At 41.2% G+C, this 20,427-nt stretch overlaps 1 protein-coding gene across 1 annotated transcript in view; it reads right to left on the bottom strand.

Moving 5' to 3' along the window:
* LOC132119389 (inactive N-acetylated-alpha-linked acidic dipeptidase-like protein 2) overlaps positions 1-20,427 on the bottom strand; it is a 306,226-nt gene that overhangs the window by 125,137 nt on the left and 160,662 nt on the right. The window contains exon 5 of the mRNA XM_059529291.1: positions 8,803-8,941. Within this exon, the coding sequence (XP_059385274.1) occupies positions 8,803-8,941 (139 nt within the window). The remainder of the gene's footprint in view (positions 1-8,802; positions 8,942-20,427) is intronic.

Raw genomic sequence — 20,427 nt, 5'->3', positions numbered from 1 at the left:
AACCACATCTATTGGACTGCTGCATCATCAAGCAGTGGACCTGAAAGAGTGGCTAAATGGACGTCTATGCTAAACCATATGCAAAATAAGCACACACATGAAGACAGCAATTTTCCAGCATGTCTACATGGAACAAGGAGAAGTCGAGACACAAAAAAGTGGCTAGCTGCTGGTATGTAGGCTAAAGAAGCAATAGTTACTTTTAAAAAATGTATGCAGATCATATAGCTTGCCTTTTTTTTATTTAAAATTACATATCATACTATAGTAACACTTCCAATAATTTAGGAACACTGCCATATCTCAAGTTGGAGAAAGTTCTCTCCAACAAGAGAATTGTGAAGGATGTTGCCAAGCTAAGTCCGCACTATCAGACTTCTTCTATCGAGGTTTTCCACAGTGTAATACTACGGTTTACACCAAAAAATGTGTTTTTTCCATTTCTGGGAATGTTGTGCAGGTAATGTTATTGTTGTAAAAATAAATTTACTTTTACATACACTGTAGACATTGTATGTTGAAAATGTATTTATTGCTTACAGACTATACCTGGCTGCACTACATTACAATGAGAATGCCGGGCGTCCTCAAGCCACAACAGCAGCTGGTCGACCGGTGTTCAAAGTGACCTTTCCAAAGGCCAAGAAGGGAGAATATCGGGTCAGAGAAGTTAAGACACAAGCAACATTCAGTATGTATAAAATGAGTTTACTTAACAAATTTACTACAAATGTACATATCTTTTTTGCATCATTTCTTACAAGCTATTTGAAAACTCTATTTTACTAATTTAAAATAAAATAAAATGTTATATTTCACAGGATATGTGGATGACCTGCTGGACCTCATATTTGATAAAGTCTTTGTGGATCCTGCACCATATGTGGATGATGTTTTGAGGATACCAATACCACCAGCATTGTGTGCAGAGTTTGACCGGCCAGAGAAGGAGGAGGCCATCTCTAGTAGGGTATCTCGCTTTAATCAATAGGTGGTCGAAAACCTACATAACTACCCTGGGCATCAGGAAACTCTTTGAATCCTCAGGACCACACAGGCTGGAATCACAACTCGAACTTTTCGTCCAAGGAAACCCCAGCACCAGCTCACAAAACTCCGATAAGCTAAAAATCTGTAACGACTAACGCACACACACAGGTACGTTCTCAAAACAGGGTTCAAGGATTTTTCTGTGTTTTTTTCTTTCAAATATCTATCATTTGTTGTCTGCAGTTGAAATATTTGATATTTAATTGATCATGGTTCAGTTTATTTTTGGAGGAATGTCCTTTTATTAAAATTATTTAATTTCTAAACTTTTTTTGTACAGTTCAGTGTCTTTATACATAATGTAAATAAAAAAAATGTATATGCAAGTTGTTGTGAAATTATTTAAGGCTATAATATGCTTTGTTTTCACTATAATTTCCTTTGAATATAACCCGGGAAATATTAGACTAAAAATTCAAACATTTATAATATTTAGAAGAAATTGACATTTTTTCTTAAATGTGCTAATCATTAACACTCACTGTTGTACTCCACGAAGTCGCAGGGGACCATAGTCAGCCCTGTAAATGTTAAAAGTGTTTTGTAACGAAAACACATTGAAACAAACTGGATCCATTCCGGGATGGTCTACCATACATGATGGAGTGACTTGAAGTTGTTTCATCCGTCTTGTAACCTTTGATACAGCAAATAGCGTCAGACAGTTTTATGTCACGTATTATTTTTTGCAACAATTACAAATGTAAATAAATTAATACCTGTTCTATCTCCCTGCAGCATATATTTTCTGGTTCTGTAGCCATCTTCTCACATTTGCCACATAAGCACCTGTACGACAAGTAATGTCAACATGACGCAACCGTTCCCTCGCATAAATATAATTTAGTTTGTACTTAGCAAACGTTATCACAGTATTTGTGTTTGTAGTTTCAAAAAATTGCGCGAACGTTATCACAGTGTGTGTGTGTTGCACATACATAATTGCAAAGGGGACGCGATTAAAATATAAGAACATAAATGTATCTAATAACCATTCAGAGACGTCCTGCTCCATTCTCAATTGTGTTTCTTCTGCCGGAGTCTCTTCATCATCTGGGTCTGATTTGGGTTCAAACATACACGGCTGAATCCCGTACAAAACAGCGGGTCTCTCACTCTCAGCCATTCTGCTTCTACCGGCTGTTCATTGCCATAGGTATGCAAGTTACGCCCTCATCCAAAGGCAGGGCGGGGATATGCAGCTCATTTATATTTAAGGTGGTACACACCAAAACAGCTCTTTGTAAAACAGGCCCCAAAAATGACATTTTCAAATGGTTATAATAAATTAACTGTGGGGTATTTTGTGCTGAAACTTAACAAATACATTCTGGGGACACCCAAGACCATTATTACATCTTGTAAAAAGGGGCATAATAGGTGCCCTTTAATTACAGATGTATGAAACTTTTAAGATATCAGTTAAGTTTGCTTCAGGACAAAATTAACCTTGACATGGACATTCTTGCAAGATTAAATAACTGTTTATAATAGTTATAACACATAGAATAGTAATAACAAATACAGTAACATTGCATGGCACAGTTATCACATCATGTCATGCATACTTCCCATATGCTTGTACGTTTATGGATATAGACTCTTATGTCTATAATGCTGATAAATACAGCTTATCTTGAGGAGCAAAAAATAAATAAAAAATACTTGCATTTTTAACTAAAAAGCATGTTTTAGGCCACAGGGCATTAGAGCAGAAGTTAAATCTCACAACCAAATGTTGTTAAAACACACTCTGTCTCCTTCATGCACACAGATTCCTGTTTAGAGCGAGCGCACTGGCTTCTTCATTACTGCCCATTTGTGATGTGGAGGTATGTGTAAATTCTGCTTTTGGCTAAAGCCATAATCGCCACACATTCAGCATGCTAAGAGAGGAATGGATTCAGAGCCAGAGGGATTGAAGAGAGGAACAACTTAAAATTCTTGTCTGGTAAAATTATTCCCTATTTGCAGAGGCTAAACTGTGGCCAAGTCTCTCAGGATATATGGCATGGGCCGGGCCCTGCAGGGGAGGTTCATGAGTGAGAGGCAGCCCGACAGCAGCAGCACTGGACATAAAGTAAGTAACATTAGGACTAGATGCTTCTATAAATACTGGGCTGACTTTTGTTGTACACTAAAGCAGAGAAACAACAGGGTCTTTAAAGAGAAACAAAAATATATTTCTCACAGACTGTGTGTACATCAATCTTTCAGACTATGGATATATATATATATATATATATAAAATCTGTCTTTTTTTGTATACCTCTCATCTTTCACAAACTCTTATCTAATCCAAACCCATAGGCTCTTACAATAATAATGGCATTTACCATGACAACATGAGCAAACAAACAAATAAAATAAATAAAGCACAAACAAAATCAAGAAATTAAACAAGAAAGAAAGAATACAATAATGTTCTCTCATCCTCCTCACTCATTTGACTGCTCAAGCTTGTGTACTAATCTATTTTATACCTTAAACTGTACTGCAAATTGTTGGCTCTTATGTTTTATACTTGAGGTCTCTCTGACCACATGTATATATAATGTAATATTTGTAGTATTGATGTAACAACATTTTTTTAAGCATGGTTAAATTATGCTTATAACCAGTTCTTAGTGAAAGTGTGTTTTTAACCTAGTAAAAGGGTTCACTTTACCAAAATGTATTGTGTACTCCTAAAATATACCTGCAGCATTAGAGGATCTGTCTTCATTTAAAGGCCGGGGTTTGTGTTAAACACAGCTCTTTGTATTTCATCACGTTCCTTTCTTGATGCAATAAAGGCAAAACTACAGCCATCTGACAGGGGCCACATTTCTGGCACAGTGGGGGTCTAAACAACAGGATGAGCCCACCCACCCACCTTCTGCAGATAAGATAAGATGGTCCTAGACTTTCCTAGCCGGCCCAGGCAGGGGGCAGCGCTGACCTTCTAAAAGAGATGACAGGAAGCTTATGGCCTGCAGTGCTGCTGCCCGCCCATCCTCCATCAAAAACACATCTAAACATCCAAAACGTCATTCTCATATTCCCAAATGCTGTAAGCGACAGTCCTTTATTTCAGTAGAAATCCTATAAAACATTTTTATTGTTTTGATACGTTGAAATTTTCACCACATTCACATTTTGCAAGAGTGAAATATATAATAAAAAGTCTCAAAAATGCATTACATTGGCGATGATGGGAGGACAAGCGGTTCAACATAAGACTGACATATTAATCACGCCAAATGGACAGAAGTGCCGCTATTGAGAAAATGTAGACAGCAGTAGACATTCCTCAACTCAAGGCCCCGTTGTGCACTTTGGCAACGGCACTATCATGCTCACACAAAAGAGCTGAAGAAGAAGAAGCAACATTTCCATAATGTTATTGACCAAGTGCCACATTTCTGTGTGGAGTGAAATACACCCTCTGTTTTATTTGCATGTCTATTAACTGGAATACCAGTCAAATAATAGTGATGGTTAAAAAGGTAATTTTCAGCCTGAGTGCATTTCAAATGCTCACTGGTTTAAGGGCAGAAAGTAAAGAGAACACATGAGGATCAGCTCTGAGAAGTGGGAAAGCATTCCTTTAACGAACTCTGCCTTAAAAGCGCCTAGAGCCCAAGTAATCAAGCTACTCATCAAGTAAACGAACCACCACTTAAAGTATAATTACGATACAAAAAGTTATTGAAATATAATCGTACTTTGCAGCGCTTAATTCTCACTCGGTTGTGATGCTCTGTCTTTTTTTTTTTTTTTTTTACCTGGAGAGATATTACATGCATATAATCAGATGTAAATGTTCCTAAATATGTATTGGTAATGGTCTCCTTTTTTAAAAGTTTGGGTTCTGTAAAAATAATTTTTTCAAAGTTTTCAAAGAAGTCTTTGAATTAATTTGAACAAAATAATTGTAATAGTCTGTGATGGCAAAGCTGAATTATTATTATTAGGGTTTATCTAATGAATAGAAAAAAAATAAAATTATTTGCAATAAAAATATTTTGGAACATTGTAAATGTCTTCACATTTTGATCAATTTAATGCATCTTGCTGGATAAAAATGTTAATTTCTTTAAACAAAATGTTGTAATTCTGAAAATGTAGCATAGTTAAAAAAGACAATAATACAATTCAGAGTTCTATATTCTAATATGGATTTTCTGCAGATTACATTATTACACCAGCAAGTGGCATCTTTATGAGTGAATCATTCAATCAAACTGAATGGTTCAAAAGCACAGATTCATCCAGGGCACAATTAGACAATCCAAGTATTTTATGCTGTCTCTCCAAGTAACCTTGTCAGTTTGTCTTCAAACCAATCACCTGCTATCTGTGTCGGACTGTATTTATTGTTTGCATCTCATTCATTTTATTTATTTATTTATTTTACTTTAGTTGTGACTCCTGCATTAATAGAAGCAGTGAAAAATGACAACATGAAAAGAGAAAGAAAGAGGGAGTAAAACAGGAGAAATCAGACAGAGGGGTGAGACTGGACACATTGTGATGGTTTTGAGTAACATTGCACAGAGGACGTTTCTCTTCCGAACAGCAGAGGTAAGCATTTGTTCATTAAAGACTCCTACATGGGTCCCATAGCTGTGGCATATTTTAATAAATATGCAAATAACTTTATTTCTATTCAAAGGCTTCTTTTCACTTCAACAAGGTTTCTAAATAACCCATGGGATACAATTTGTTCCATGTGAATCAAGCCACCAGTCCGCCACTTGAAAATAACATGTAAAAATTATTTGAAGTTCCCCATAAATTACACATATCTCTCCCTCGGATATGTCCCCGGCTTTAAAGGTTAACAACATTATGTAATCAAAAACTGAAAAAGCAATGAGCCAGCAGAGTAGAAGTCTACTAAAGAAAGAGATGCTTTTATACATCAGCGCTCCGTTTATGTCCTCCAGCAGCTTATTGACTCATTTCCCAACCAGGAGGATGGGAGAATTTATCCAAAATAAACAAAATGAATAAGATAGAATCATGGCTCAATAAATCCGCACAACACTTGTTCTCCAGAGGCTGCAATTCAGCTACACAAAGCATTTCCTCTGATTGAATCAATGCGCTTGGCCTTCTCTTTTGTTATTAGAGACAAGTGATTCCACGTGTGCCTTAAAGGCATCATGTAATATGTTTTGTTTCGTTCACAAGTCATAAGTAAACAAGATCTTGGAATATATCCTGACATCTAAAGGCAGGTGCACACAGTTTTCTGTCCTTCGCTATTGTTGCTTGTCCAAGGTTGACCAAGGTTGTCACCACAATTCATTGGGCCTAGAAGAACAGGTGCAATGACTAGGCTATGACAGCTTTGTGGCTTTTTGTCTAAGAGTGTACAGCAGCGTGGATAATCTTGTACAATAGCTTAAAAAACATAATGGGTTCAAATCAAGCAAAGTTTAATTGATTTGACAGAGTTTATGGCATAATGTTGATTGGTACAATTTTCTTTGTAATATATTTCTTTCAAAGGGATGGGGCAAGTTTTTTTGTTTTTTTTCTAGGCTTGATTGTGTTAATGGGGTACAGTCTAACATGTGTTAAGGCTTTGTTTTTTTAAAAACGCATTATTGTTCACATAATTTTCCTTTATACAACAACGCTCTCCCTTCTTTGAGAAACATGCTGATCATTTCCTTATTTTATTAAGCCCCTTCCTAAGAAATAGTAGATGGGTTCTGATTGGTTAGCTAGCCCAGTATGTTGTGATTGGCTAAACTGCCTCTAGTGTATGTCTAATTGTCCCGTCCCTCACCTCAGGAGCACATGCTCCGGTTGTATTGTAAACAACGGTGTCGTTAATATCGCTTATCAATTTGAGCCTGATTGAATTGAATAGATTTTTACGTGCACCTCTAGTTTTATTTTCTTCTTCTCTAAAGCAGCGAATCATGGCCTCGCTCCCTGTGCTCCCTTTTCCCGGGGGCAGGGTATATCTGGGTTGGTTACATCATGAACCCGTAATACCCGTACAACTCTCACAAACAAAGTTCCCCCACACTCTTTATCAATACATGTTTACCAGTAGGGGGTTTGAATGACCATTATTACTAAAAAAAAAAAAACAAGAAAATAATAACATTTCAGAGTAAATATTTGATCAACATCTACATCAATATCACACCTCTCTATGGAGTTTTTAATTAAGTACAGCCAATGATCATAAAATATGCAGCAAGTAATATAATAAGCTCACAAACAGACACACAAAATTGCAAGATGTGAACGTTATGTTTATATTATGGATCATGAAGACAGCATAAATACATCTAGAGTCTGACCTCTGCTGTCCAGAGTATTGGTTCACAAGTGTGCATTGCATATATTCTCTCAGTAACAAACAAAACAGTCACAAGGACAATAGTCCCACTGAATAATCTCACATTGTACTAATTTCCTGTGGAGCGCTCTGACAAAGGGCATTGCTGAAGAGAAAGCAGGCACAAAACATCTGCTAAGACATCTGTTTGCAGGCCCCATTGTGCCCTGACTCCACGGCCTGCTGTAAGCCCATGCTTTCACTTCAGTAATGACACGTCCCAGTGATCCTACACCGGAGAGAGCCAGGGTCAGCCAAGGCTGCACTGAGGTCTTTTGTCATAGGCAGCACTCTTAAATACATTAATTTCAGTTTCAACACCACAGACAATAGCAGTGCTGCACATGAAAAACTTACTTTCAGAATCATAGAAAGCAGAAAGCATGTTTTAGACTTACACAATGCTATAGTCATCAATATATGCTTAAAGAAGAATATACCATTTCTTTATACAACAAATGTAGGTAATGACAAATGTCTGTGGTCAAAACAGGGCAAATAAAGTGTGCAAAATGAAAACTGCCTTTAATGGATCATTCAGATTGAGATTTCTCTGAGAAGGGGTGGATTTGAGGACATCCAGGACAAGTTTGAAAACCCCTGATGCAGGATATCGGATTTCAGCACCACGGACAGTTACACACATGCAGCTGACTTTCAGAACCATGGACAGTACACACTATACGTTTTATAGTTGCATAATGCTGCAGTCAACAATAGATATTTAAAAACACCAAAACATAAAAAAATAAAATAAAAAATAAACTACGTATAGGTCATTTTCAGTACAATGGACAGCTGCACACATATAGCTGACTTTCAGCACCATGGACAGCACATAGGTTTTAGAGTATAGTACTGTACATTGCTATCATAAATATCAGTGGATAATTTTTATTATAAGATGCACATAACAGTCTAGATTTCATAAACTAAGTCGTAAATTAAGTCATAAACTAAATGCCATTTTTGTAAATATTATTAAATAATAACAATCTGAAATGGAACATTTAATTAGCGAAGATATAGTTTAAGTGCACAGGCATCATATAGGTCCAAAAGCAGTAATTATTTTTCTCTCATTTGCTATTGCCTAATGTGCTTTATTTATTTATTTATTTTTGTGTGGAAATTATCAGCATAATTAAAAATGTTTGCCTTGAAAGTAAAGCCTGACCACCTAAACACTAAATATATATTTTTAAGGCATTTTTAAGGTTATTATTATTATTATTATTAAACGAATGTTTATCAAAATTATGCAATACCAAGATCTCTTTCTTTCCACTTGATCTAAATAAAGGAAGTTTTGATGGGAGTATAAAATGTAAAAAAAAATAAAAAATAAGATCAAACCTTAAGAAGGTTATAGTGTCATGATGTAAGTGTCTGTTCAAGATGCTTACCACTTCTGGAGTCTTCTTGAGAAAACGGGTTCCCACCTGGGTTCAAGGTCACCCCAAAGGTCTTATTTCCAAATGGGGCATCACAGGGATCCACATAGAGAAGACAGCCACCAAACCCCATCTCCGACAGAAGAGAGAGCTGTGGAGAGATGACAGAGATTAAACTATTTGTGCAATATACACTACTGTTTAAAACATGCATGTGTGTGGTTGTAGACCTTTGGACCCATCAAGATATTGTTACGATCCCCTTCCCCAGTCTAGGGGTAAAACTTATGAAGAAATAAATGAAAAAAAATACAATACAAAATCTTGGGGGAATCACCTCAGTCCCTCTGCTCCAGAAAATGCAACCATCACTTAGTTTGACCATTTAAAGAAGTTATTTAGAAAGGGAAGCAATAAACGTCTTCGGGAGAGTCTGTGGTTTCAACAAACTAATGGTGAACAAGAATACAATTCACTTTTAGAACTTAACACTTGACAGACAACCAATTATTTTAACTTTGCACCACCAACAAGAAACACAACAAGTCTGGAGCAGGGAAGAAGTGAGCCTCTTCAAGCAGTGTTCACTCTGCTCTTTTGTAGCAGCCCTGTCTGCAGCACACACTCGAATGAGTACCACCTGTGGGCAATTTGAAACTGCCTATCAATCAGAGTGTGAGAGAGAACACACACATGATACATAACCACACCCCAAAGGGTGGGGAAAACATACCTCAACAATTAACTTAAAAACATACATCCTAGGGATGTAACAACATGAAAATAAAATTTTTGTTATTGACCAAATTTGTAATTTGTAATTTGTGAGAGTCAGTGAGTCAAAGCCTCTGGAGGTAACTAGTTAGCTCTCTGGTCTTCAGTGTGGGTGCCTGGGTGGACAATATCACAATAACAATAGTGATTAATGATTCTCCTTGTGCCATCTCAGTCAGTGTGAATATCTGAGTGTGTTTGGCCTAACAGCTGGGAGTGCTGTGCAGCTTTTTTAGCCAAACCACATTATCTATCACAGCAACTCAACTTGTCAGGGATGGAATAAAATTAATGTATCTTTTATATGAAAAAATACAATAAAACAAATATATATCTCACTGTATACTTTAGTGTACATAGTGTTTCTTAAACTATGGCCATATTTATGTCATAGGAGTCGAGCATATTAATATAACAAATATATAAATTTAATTTTTTAAATATGCAAAAAGTGTGAAAATATTATTTCACAATAATATGATCCAAATTGTGATCTCCTAACCCCCCAAATAAATAAATACATAAATAAAATATTACCATATCTTTCATCATAAGATGCTATAAAGCATGATACATAATTTAAGATGTTTTGGAAATGATATTGGGGTGCACAGGGCAGATTTTTTTTTTTTTTTTTTTGATGCCTGTATATTCAATGTTAGCAGATAAATGAAATAAACTACTGAGATGGAAAAGTGTGTCTAAAGAGAGATTATTTTATGAAAGTCCACAGGGCCAAAAGTGCAGATAGCTGAAGAAACACCCACGTAAAAATCAATGATTCTAAAGTAGAGCAAAAAAAATTCCCAACTTGACTGAATTTGAACTTCATACTTACTTCCCCAGGGGTAAAGAATGAGGATGTTGCCATCTTACATGGCAGTAGATGTTTATATCATCTGAGTCACTGTTCAAAGGTCCCTGTTTGGCTTGAGCATCTAGTCGACAATCTCACTATGACTGCTAATGGGGGCGTATGCCATATGCACAGTGGCATATCATTTATGCTGATGGTGCCAGCCATGTCAGCAGTTAGACTGGGTGTCAAACAGACGGGCACATTTGGTGTAAAGGCATATGCAACACTGGGTGTTGTGCAAATTGAACTCCCTAGCACCTGACATCCATATAAGAAGCCAGCCAGAAGCTGCTCTCCATCCACGATAAAGATAAACAGGCTTGTAATAGGCTTGGAAATCTTTTACATTATGGGAGTTGTTCACAGATAGCAATCAACACATTGTAGGTATTTTGGTTGCTTGGGAGCGTCATGCCTCTTGCTAAATGTCAACAACATGTCCTTCATGGGAATACAAGGAGCACAACTAAACACACAGCACTTGACATTACTTACAGTAACCAATACACACAGTGGCTCATAGAGGATGAGAGGAAAAGCATTGCTTAGCCAGTAATCTTCCTGCTTCTAATTTTTATTTTGCCATTATTAAATGCACTGAAATTAAATGTGCTCATTTGTTCCATTATTGCTGTTCGCAAATTTGTTATGACAATTGATCACTAATTACGTCAACCAAAACTTATTCTTAGATGCACTAAAATTACAGGTACATACAGTAAAACACAGTAATATTTATGAATGTTACATGTACCCTTGCTCATCATATTAGGTTGGACAGTGTTTTCTCTACTTCCTGTTGGCCTTCTGTAGCAAATTGTAGCTCCGTGTAGCTGTTTTTATTTTATTTTTTTTCTCTAGAATCTTTATCTTACTATCACTCTCTGTTTTTTAAAGTGGTAAAATATAACTTAATTCACACCATATTTCTGATATTATCGATCAATCTTATCAGATTAACTTTGATCATTCACTTTTATTTTATTTCCGTGAGTGCAGTACACCTGCAAAGTGTTAGCACTCGTTAGCTTGTCATTAGCGTTTTCATTCGAACCTATCGCTGTTTTCTTTTCTCCTCTCCCTCGCTCCAGTTTTTCACAAGTTCATCAAACAACCGCAGTAAGAATTTTCATCAAGCACGGTGAGTAATGGCTTCTCCTATCATTGTTTCTTGCACCTCTTGCCACATGTACAGTTTATCTATCTCTGTCGCTGATGAGGGATTCACATGTGATAAATGTAGGGAAATTGTTAGGCTGACAGAGAAGATTTCAGAATTAGAGACACGCATCCAAACTTTAATTGAGGACAGTAAAAATGTTAGGGCTCTAGATACGGCTTTGGATGCGTCTAGCTCAGGGATTCCTGTACATTGTTCGGTTCCGGAAACAGAGCCCCAGCAGCAGGGCAACTGGGTGACGGTGAGGCAGCGTAGTCGTGGGTCAAAACACCGCTCTTCTGTTCTGATCAAAAATTTAAACAGGTTCTCCCCACTCAGTGATGCACCCACTGAGAAACCTGATGAAAGTGCTCTAGTTATTGGTGATTCTATTGTACGGAACGTGAATATAGAGACACCAGCCACCATAGTCAAATGTTTACCGGGAGCCAGAGCGCCTGACATCTTGGCAAATTTAAAAGTGCTGGCTAATGCTAAACGTAAATACAGTAAGATTGTTATTCATGCCGGCGCTAATGATGTTCGACTTCGCCAGTCGGAGATCACTAAAAATAACATTAAAGAGGTGTGTGAACTTGCAAGCACGATGTCAGACACTGTAATATGCTCTGGTCCCCTCCCTGCTTACCGTGGTGATGAGATGCATAGCAGATTGTCATCACTCAATGGCTGGATGTCTAAGTGGTGCCCACAGAATAACATAGGTTTCATAGACAATTGGACGAGCTTTTGGGGCAGACCTGACCTGTTTAAAAGAGATGGTCTTCATCCCTCCTGGGGTGGCGCCACTCTTCTCTCTAGAAATATGGCAAATAGTCTTAGTGTTTATACTTGACTAACTGGAGCCCAGGTCAGGAAGCAGACAGACTGGCTAAACCGACCGTCTGCTAGCTGCCTCCCGTCACAGAGGTCAGTTAATTCTCAGCACATAGAGACTCTTTCACCTAGATATCACACTATAGAGACTGTGTCTGTTCCCCGAACTAGAAAATACAAAAAACGTCCAAACCAAGTTAAGATTAACAATTTAATTGAGGTTCAACAAATAAAAAACAGAAGCAATATGGATAAACAAATGATAAAGCTTGGCTTATTGAATTTCAGATCCCTTTCTACGAAAACACTTTTTGTAAATAATATGATCACTGATCATAATATAGATGTACTCTGTTTGACAGAAACCTGGCTAAAACCTGATGATTACATTATTTTAAATGAGTCCACCCCCCAAGATTACTGTTATAAACATGAGCCACGTCTAAAAGGCAAAGGTGGAGGTGTTGCTTCAATTTATAACAACGTTTTCAGGATTTCTCAGAGGGCAGGCTACAAGTATAACTCATTTGAAGTAATGGTACTTCATATAACATTATCCAAAGAAACAAATGTTAATGATAAATCCCCTGTTATGTTTGTACTGGCTACTGTATACAGGCCACCAGGGCACCATACAGACTTTATTAAAGAGTTTGGTGATTTTACATCCGAGTTAGTTCTGGCTGCAGATAAAGTTTTAATAGTTGGTGATTTTAATATCCATGTTGATAATGAAAACGATGCATTGGGATCAGCATTTATAGACATTCTGAACTCTATTGGTGTTAGACAACACGTTTCAGGACCTACTCATTGTCGAAATCATACTCTAGATTTAATACTGTCACATGGAATTGATGTTGATGGTGTTGAAATTATTCAGCCAAGTGATGATATGTCAGATCATTATTTAGTTCTTTGCAAAATTCATATAGCCAAAATTGTAAATTCTACTTCTTGTTACAAGTATGGAAGAACCATCACTTCTAACACAAAAGACTGCTTTTTAAGTTATCTTCCTGATGTATCCAAATTCCTTAGCATATCCAAAACCTCAGAATAACTTGATGATGTAACAGAAACTATGGACTCTCTCTTTTCTAGCACTTTAAATAAAGTTGCTCCTTTACGCTTAAGGAAGGTTAAGGAAAACAGTTTGACACCATGGTATAATGAGCATACTCGCACCCTAAAGAGAGCAGCCCGAAAAATGGAGCGCAGCTGGAGGAAAACAAAACTAGAGGTATTTCGTATTGCTTGGCGGGAAAGTAACATATCCTACAGAAAAGCATTAAAAACTGCTAGATCCGATTACTTTTCTTCTCTTTTAGAAGAAAACAAACATAACCCCAGGTATTTATTCAATACAGTGGCTAAATTAACGAAAAATAAAGCCTCAACAAGTGTTGACATTTCCCAACACCACAGCAGTAATGACTTTATGAACTACTTTACTTCTAAAATCGATACTATTAGAGATAAAATTGCAACCATTCAGCCGTCAGCTACAGTATCACATCAGACAGTGCACTATAGACCCCCTGAGGAACAGTTCCACTCATTCTCTACCATAGGAGAGGAAGAATTGTATAAACTTGTTAAATCATCTAAACCAACAACATGTATGTTAGACCCTATACCATCTAAGCTCCTGAAAGAGGTGCTTCCAGAAGTCATAGATCCCACTTCTAAGTGTTTTTATTCATGCATCCTTGAAGATGGTAGGCATATTTGTGATTGACATTGAATACAGCAGAAACGTAAAGACTGTGTCCCAGATGTTACCGTGCATGAGACGTGAATTAATCACAAAGCTACTGAGTACTGAACTCTTATAAAATATGAAAACATGCTCCTACATTACAACCCATCCAGTTTTAATAAATTATGTATTTATTATCTTTTAAAATACATACATCTCTTTGAGGTTAAATATAACACATGCTTATTAAAGATGCTACTATCAAAAGGCACATATGACCTTCTCTCTAATACTCTGGTACAATTTTTTTTTTTTTTGTGCCTCTCACCCATAATTTGACGGTTTTAAATAGTAATTCATTTTTTAAAAAATGTATCAGTGTAGCTTAAATCCCCAAATCCACATGATCAGTTATAGTAATAGTTCATTCTTAGGTATTCAGGATGCAGGAACAGATTTTGAGAAAAAAAAAAAAAAACAATAAAAAAAAAAAAATTATTACAACACTTGCTCATCAATGTATTATCTGCAGTAAATGGGTGCCGTCAGAATGAGCATTCAAACTACTTATAAAAACATCACAATAATCCACAAGCAATCCATATAACTCCAGTCCATCAATTAAACAATTTTAACTGTTGCTTCTGGTCAAAATACCAATCTTTAATCCCCTAAAAAACACTCAAGTGATCCAGTGAAAACGTCCATCATCTTTTATCCTCTCACATCAAAATCACATTTGGACTATTTTACATTGTAACAAAGACTGTTCCTTGAATATTTCTCTCCTGATTCAGACAAGATGACTTTGTCACGGAGGAAAGCAATATTATTTATAGAAAACTCATTTTTTACCTGAAAGAAATGTAATGTTTTATGAATGTGTTTATGACAAACACAAATGTTCAGTTCAGTGGAGTATTGTGAGCTGTTTGTACGCTCATTCTAATGGCACCCATTCACTGCAGTGAATACATTGGTGAGCTGAGGGTGAGTGCGTTTTCATCAAATTATTATTAAAAAAATATATATTGAAAAGCTTATTTTTTTCTGATTTTATTTTCTAAATATTTATTTGTATTTTTTAAATACGTGTTCTTAGTAACTTTGCAGGAACCATATGAAAATGAGTGTTTGCACAACTATTTTCACTTACTTGTTTTCATGTATATGCTGAAGCTCCAAAAAGCACACAAACTACCGTAACAGTATACATCATTTCTGCAATGTATTCAAATACATTTTACTGATTTGTGAGTAAAACGTACTCGGTTACTAAACGTAACCTCGGTTCTCTCTAGAAGAGCGAACGAGTACTGCGTCTTAGCTAAGACGCTACGGGAAAAGTCTCTTTTCACGAAATACTGAAGCAAAAAATTATCCTTAATTTTGTATTTTTGTAAAGCGCATTTGCAGCAGTACACAGCCATAGGCGAGACGGCTCGTTCGCTCATTGGCTTGTTCTGCGGCAACTGCACAGCCTATCGAGCGCAGGCTGATGCAACATCAGACCAATAAGGGCGCTTCGCGCCCTTCTTGCCACTTCCCGCCGAAACGGGTGTGGCCCAACCTATAAAAGGAGCTCGAAAAGGCTGACTCACCTGATTTATTTCATCGCCGAAGCGAACCAGAGTGAATCGTACGCACGGCAGAGAACGCAGTACTCGTTCGCTCTTCTAGAGAGAACCGAGGTTACGTTTAGTAACCGAGTACGTTCTCTTACGAGAGCTCTCTCGTACTGCGTCTTAGCTAAGACGCTACGGGAACCCGATGTAAAACGCCGTGCGCGCAGGGATCACACACCGATAAACCTGAAGCAACGCCCAGGATTTACAGTGCACAGTCACCTGAGGGACTCACAGAGAGTCCGGGACAGAAAAAAGGGGGAAAAACCCTCCGTCCCATATCTAGCAGCATCCGTAGATGCGGCAATATGACATCACACAGCCGAGGCAAGGCCTGACCAATGTGGCAATGCGGGTCTTACGCAATACTGCCCATATAACAGTCGGCAGCGCCTAGCGCTCATGAATTCAGAATTCCCCTCAGGGCCCTGATTCTTCTATACCGACAGCAGCCTTGCTTGCAAGGCGGGAACCTCCAGGTTATAGAACCTGATAAATGTAGACGGCGAGGCCCAACCCGCCGCCATACATATATCCTGCAAGGAGATCCCAGTAGACCACGCCCACGACGAGGCGACGCCTCTTGTGGAGTGTGCTCTGACGCCCAACGGGCACTGAAGGCCCCTGGAAGCGTAAGCTAACGCTATGGCGTCAACTATCCATCTGGATAGAGTCTGTCTCGAAACAGCCATTCCTTTGGAACGTCCACCGAACGAGACAAATAGCTGCTCCGTCTGCCGAGAGGCAGCAGAGCGAGACACATAAGCTCTTAAAACCCTGACAGGGCAAAGAAGACTCGAGTCTCCATCCTCCCCTGACACCGGCAGGGCAGACAGGGCAATAACCTGAGCCCGAAACGGTGTGTTGAGGGATTTCGGCACATAACCGTGCCTAGGTTTGAGTATGACCCTTGAGTCATTGGGCCCAAACTCCAAGCACGACTGGCTCACCGAGAGCGCGTGCAAATCACCCACACGCTTCACAGAAGCGAGAGCCAACAAGAATACTGTCTTGAACGACAGATGCTGAAGGCTAACCGATTGGATAGGCTCAAAAGGGGGACCCTTCAAGGCCTCCAAAACCGCCGCGAGGTCCCACATAGGGACTGACGGATGTCTGGGAGGATTCAGCCTCCTAGCTCCTCTGAGGAACCAGATGACTAAATCGTTCCTTCCTATTGACTGACCGGACGCCATTTCAGAAAACGCCGCGATGGCCGCCACATAAACTTTGAGCGTGGATGGGGCTCTGCCCTTATCCAACAGCTCCTGTAGGAAGGAGAGGACCTCCGTCACCTCACAACTAAGGGGTGAATAACCTCGAGCTGTGCACCAGCTGGAGAACACCGACCACTTCGAGGCATACAGACGTCGTGTCGACGGAGCTCTAGCCTGAGTGATGGTATTTAGCACTCCCCCTGCGAGATCAGCGGGTAACCGTTGAGTGCCCATACATGGAGGGACCACAACTCCGGTCGAGGGTGCCAAATCGAGCCCCTGGCCTGCGAGAGGAGATCTCTCCTCAACGGTACCGGCCATGGGGCGACATCTGCTAATTGCATCAAATCTGGGAACCATGGATGGTTCTTCCAAAGAGGTGCCACAAGCAGTATTGAACATCTCGTTTCTCTCACCCGTTCTATCACCTGCGGAAGGAGGGAGACGGGAGGGAACGCATAAAGCGGGCAGCACGGCCATTTCCGTGACAGCGCGCTTTCGTTCTTGGAAAAGAATGTGGGGCAGTGAGCGTTTCCGTGGGACGCAAAGAGGTCCACCTCCGCCATGCCAAATCTCTCCCACAACAGCCGAACTGTTTGCGGGTGTAGAGACCATTCTCCCGTAGGGACATTGCCTCTGGACAGCCTGTCTGGACCCAGATTCTGCAGTCCAGGCACATGCACCGCTCTCAGCGAGCGCACGTTGCGTTGAGCCCAAATCAGGAGGCGTTCCGTCAGCCTGTACAGGTTTCGGGACCCGAGACCGCCCTGGCGATTTATGTAGGACACCACGGACATGTTGTCCGAACGGACTACGACGTGGTGATCCTTGATATGGGGACAAAAGCGCGTCAGCGCATTCTCCACTGCCAGCATTTCCAGGCAGTTGATATGATGGAGCTTTTCCCGTTCTGACCATAGGCCAAAGGACGGTCTGCCTTCGAGCAGCGCTCCCCATCCCGAAGTGGAGGCGTCCGTCGACACCATTTTCACACTCGGGGAAGTCCCCAGGCTTACACCTGATCGGTACCAGCCGTTCGCTGTCCAAGGTGCTAGAGCCGCAACACAGCTCTGATCGACCTTGAAATGCAGCCGGCCAGACGCCCACGCTCTGCGCGGCACCCGAGCCTTCAGCCAGAACTGCAGGGGGCGCATGCGGAGCAGGCCCAGCCGCAGAACCGGAGATGCTGAGGCCATGAAACCCATCTTTTGACAGTGTTTGAGCGACACAGTCGCGCCACAGCGGAAAGAACTCGCTGCACGCTGAATGCCCATCGCGCGCTGTGGTGACAGCCGCGCCGTCATGGAACACGAGTTCAGAACTATACCCAGAAACAGGATCGTCTGACTGGGGTTCAGCGAACTCTTCACCCAATTGACACTGAGGCCGAGCTTCTCGAGGTGATCGAGTAAAACGGCTCTGTGGTCCATGAGCTCCGCTCATGATCGGGCCAGAACCAGCCAATCGTCCGAATAATTCAGCACTCGTGTGCCTCTGAGTCTAAGAGGAGCGAGCGCTGCATCCATGCACCTCGTAAGCGTACGAGGAGCTACGGACAAGCCGAATGGCAGGACTGCAAACTGGTATGCCTGGCCCTCGAAGGCGAATCTCAAATATCGCCTGTGGTTTGACGCTATCTGTATTTGAAAATACGCGTCCTTCAGATCTATTGACATGAACCAGTCCCCTCTGCGAATCTGCGCGAGGAGCTTCCTGGTCGTGAACATTTTGAAACTGTGTTTCGTCAATGCCCGTTCAGCTGTCTTAGATCCAGTATGGGCCGGAGACCCCCGTCTCTCTTGGGCACCAGAAAGTATCTGCTGTACAGCCCCCCCTCGCTTTGAGACACAGGCTCTACAGCCCCTTTGCTCAACAGTTTTGATATTTCGGCCCGAAGTATGTGTGCTACTTCTGTTTTGACCGTAGTTTCGACGCGCGCTGAAAAGCACGGTGGGCGTCGAGAAAACTGTAGCGAGTAGCCTCTCTTTATAATGCCTAGCACCCAATCCGAAACCCCTGGAAGCACTGACCATGCATCTGCATGAATGGCTAAGGGCTGGATGCGAAACGCGCTCTGTTGACTGGGCAACGGCGGCGCTCGAGTGTGCTGCGCATCTGAGGCGGGGAGCGCGCTGATCACAGCGGGCAGATCGCTCTTCCTCGACCCCGTTCCGGCGCTTAACCGACTGGAGGGAGGCTGAGCGGGTCCCGTGGGACTCGATATATCTGCGAGTAACCGTGGGCTGCATGTGTGCACTTTTACCACTTTCAACTCGCTGTCTGCCTGTGCAGAATGTACGTGCACGGGTCTCATTTTTACAGAAGCCCCGCGCCGTATGTGACATAGTGTATGTGGGCACTGGGAAGTGGGCACGTTTACTATGCGGCGCGCTCGACCGATCTGTGTCGATCTTATGTGCGCTAGCCCTGTGTGCAGGGCTGTGCTTACATGTGGAGATGGGCACTGGGTAGTGGGCATCGTCACTGCATTTATAGCACCATCGGCCGTGGCCGGACGAGCATGCACGGGTTTCGTTTTTACAGAAACCACATGACGTGTGTGACATAGTAATTGTGGGCACTGAGGGGTGGGCACGTTTACTATGCAGTGTGCGCGACCGACTTGAGTCGACATTATGGGCGCAGGCCCTGTGTGCAGGGCTATGCTTACATGTGGAGATGGGCACTGAGGAGTGGGCATCGTCACTACATTTATAGCACCATCGGCCGTGGCCGGACGAACGTGCACGGGTTTCGTTTTTACAGAAACCACATGACGCGTGTGACATAGTGATTGTGGGCACTGAGGAGTGGGCACGTCTACTATGTAGTGCGCGTGATCGACTTGAGTCGCTTTTATAGGCGCGAGCCCTGTGTGAAGGGCTGTGCTTATATGCGGAGATGGGCACTGAGCAGTGGGCATCGTCACTACATTTATAGCACCATCGGCCGTGGCCGGGACACCAGAAATTACACCTTTTTCGGGAAATATCTGGGTAGCCGTGATAACGGTTTTCGTGTGCAGGCAAGCGGGCAACCGTACAGGCTTGCGCATTGCAAACAACGCTGAAACAGTCACAATCTCTGGAAACTGAAACAGCGGCGCGCTTCGGTGACAGCCCGGCCGCAGCGGAACTCGTACACCGGCGCTTCGATGAAGCAGCCATCGTGTGTAGTGCCGACGCAGCGTCATGCAGCATGCGTAGATGGCTTTCCCAGGATGGCTTCGGGGCTCCCGGCCTCACCGTAATCCTCTGCCGCGGTCCCCGCGGCGCGGGGCGACGGCCAGTAGAGCGAGAACGGGGGTCTCGAGCTGCGTTGCTGAAGCTGTTGTGATAACGGCTTTTGTGTGCAGGCAAGCGGGCAACTGTGCAGGCTTGCGCATTGCAGAAAACGCTGAGACAGTCACAATTCCTGGAACTGAAACAGCGGCGCGCTTGGGTGAGAGCTCGGCCACAGCGGAA

The sequence above is a fragment of the Carassius carassius genome, chromosome 38 (assembly GCF_963082965.1).
Source record: "Carassius carassius chromosome 38, fCarCar2.1, whole genome shotgun sequence".
In the NCBI taxonomy this organism is placed as follows: Eukaryota; Metazoa; Chordata; class Actinopteri; order Cypriniformes; family Cyprinidae; genus Carassius; species Carassius carassius.
The sequence above is the reverse complement of the archived record's forward strand: the minus strand, read 5'-3'. Positions and strand labels throughout refer to the sequence as shown.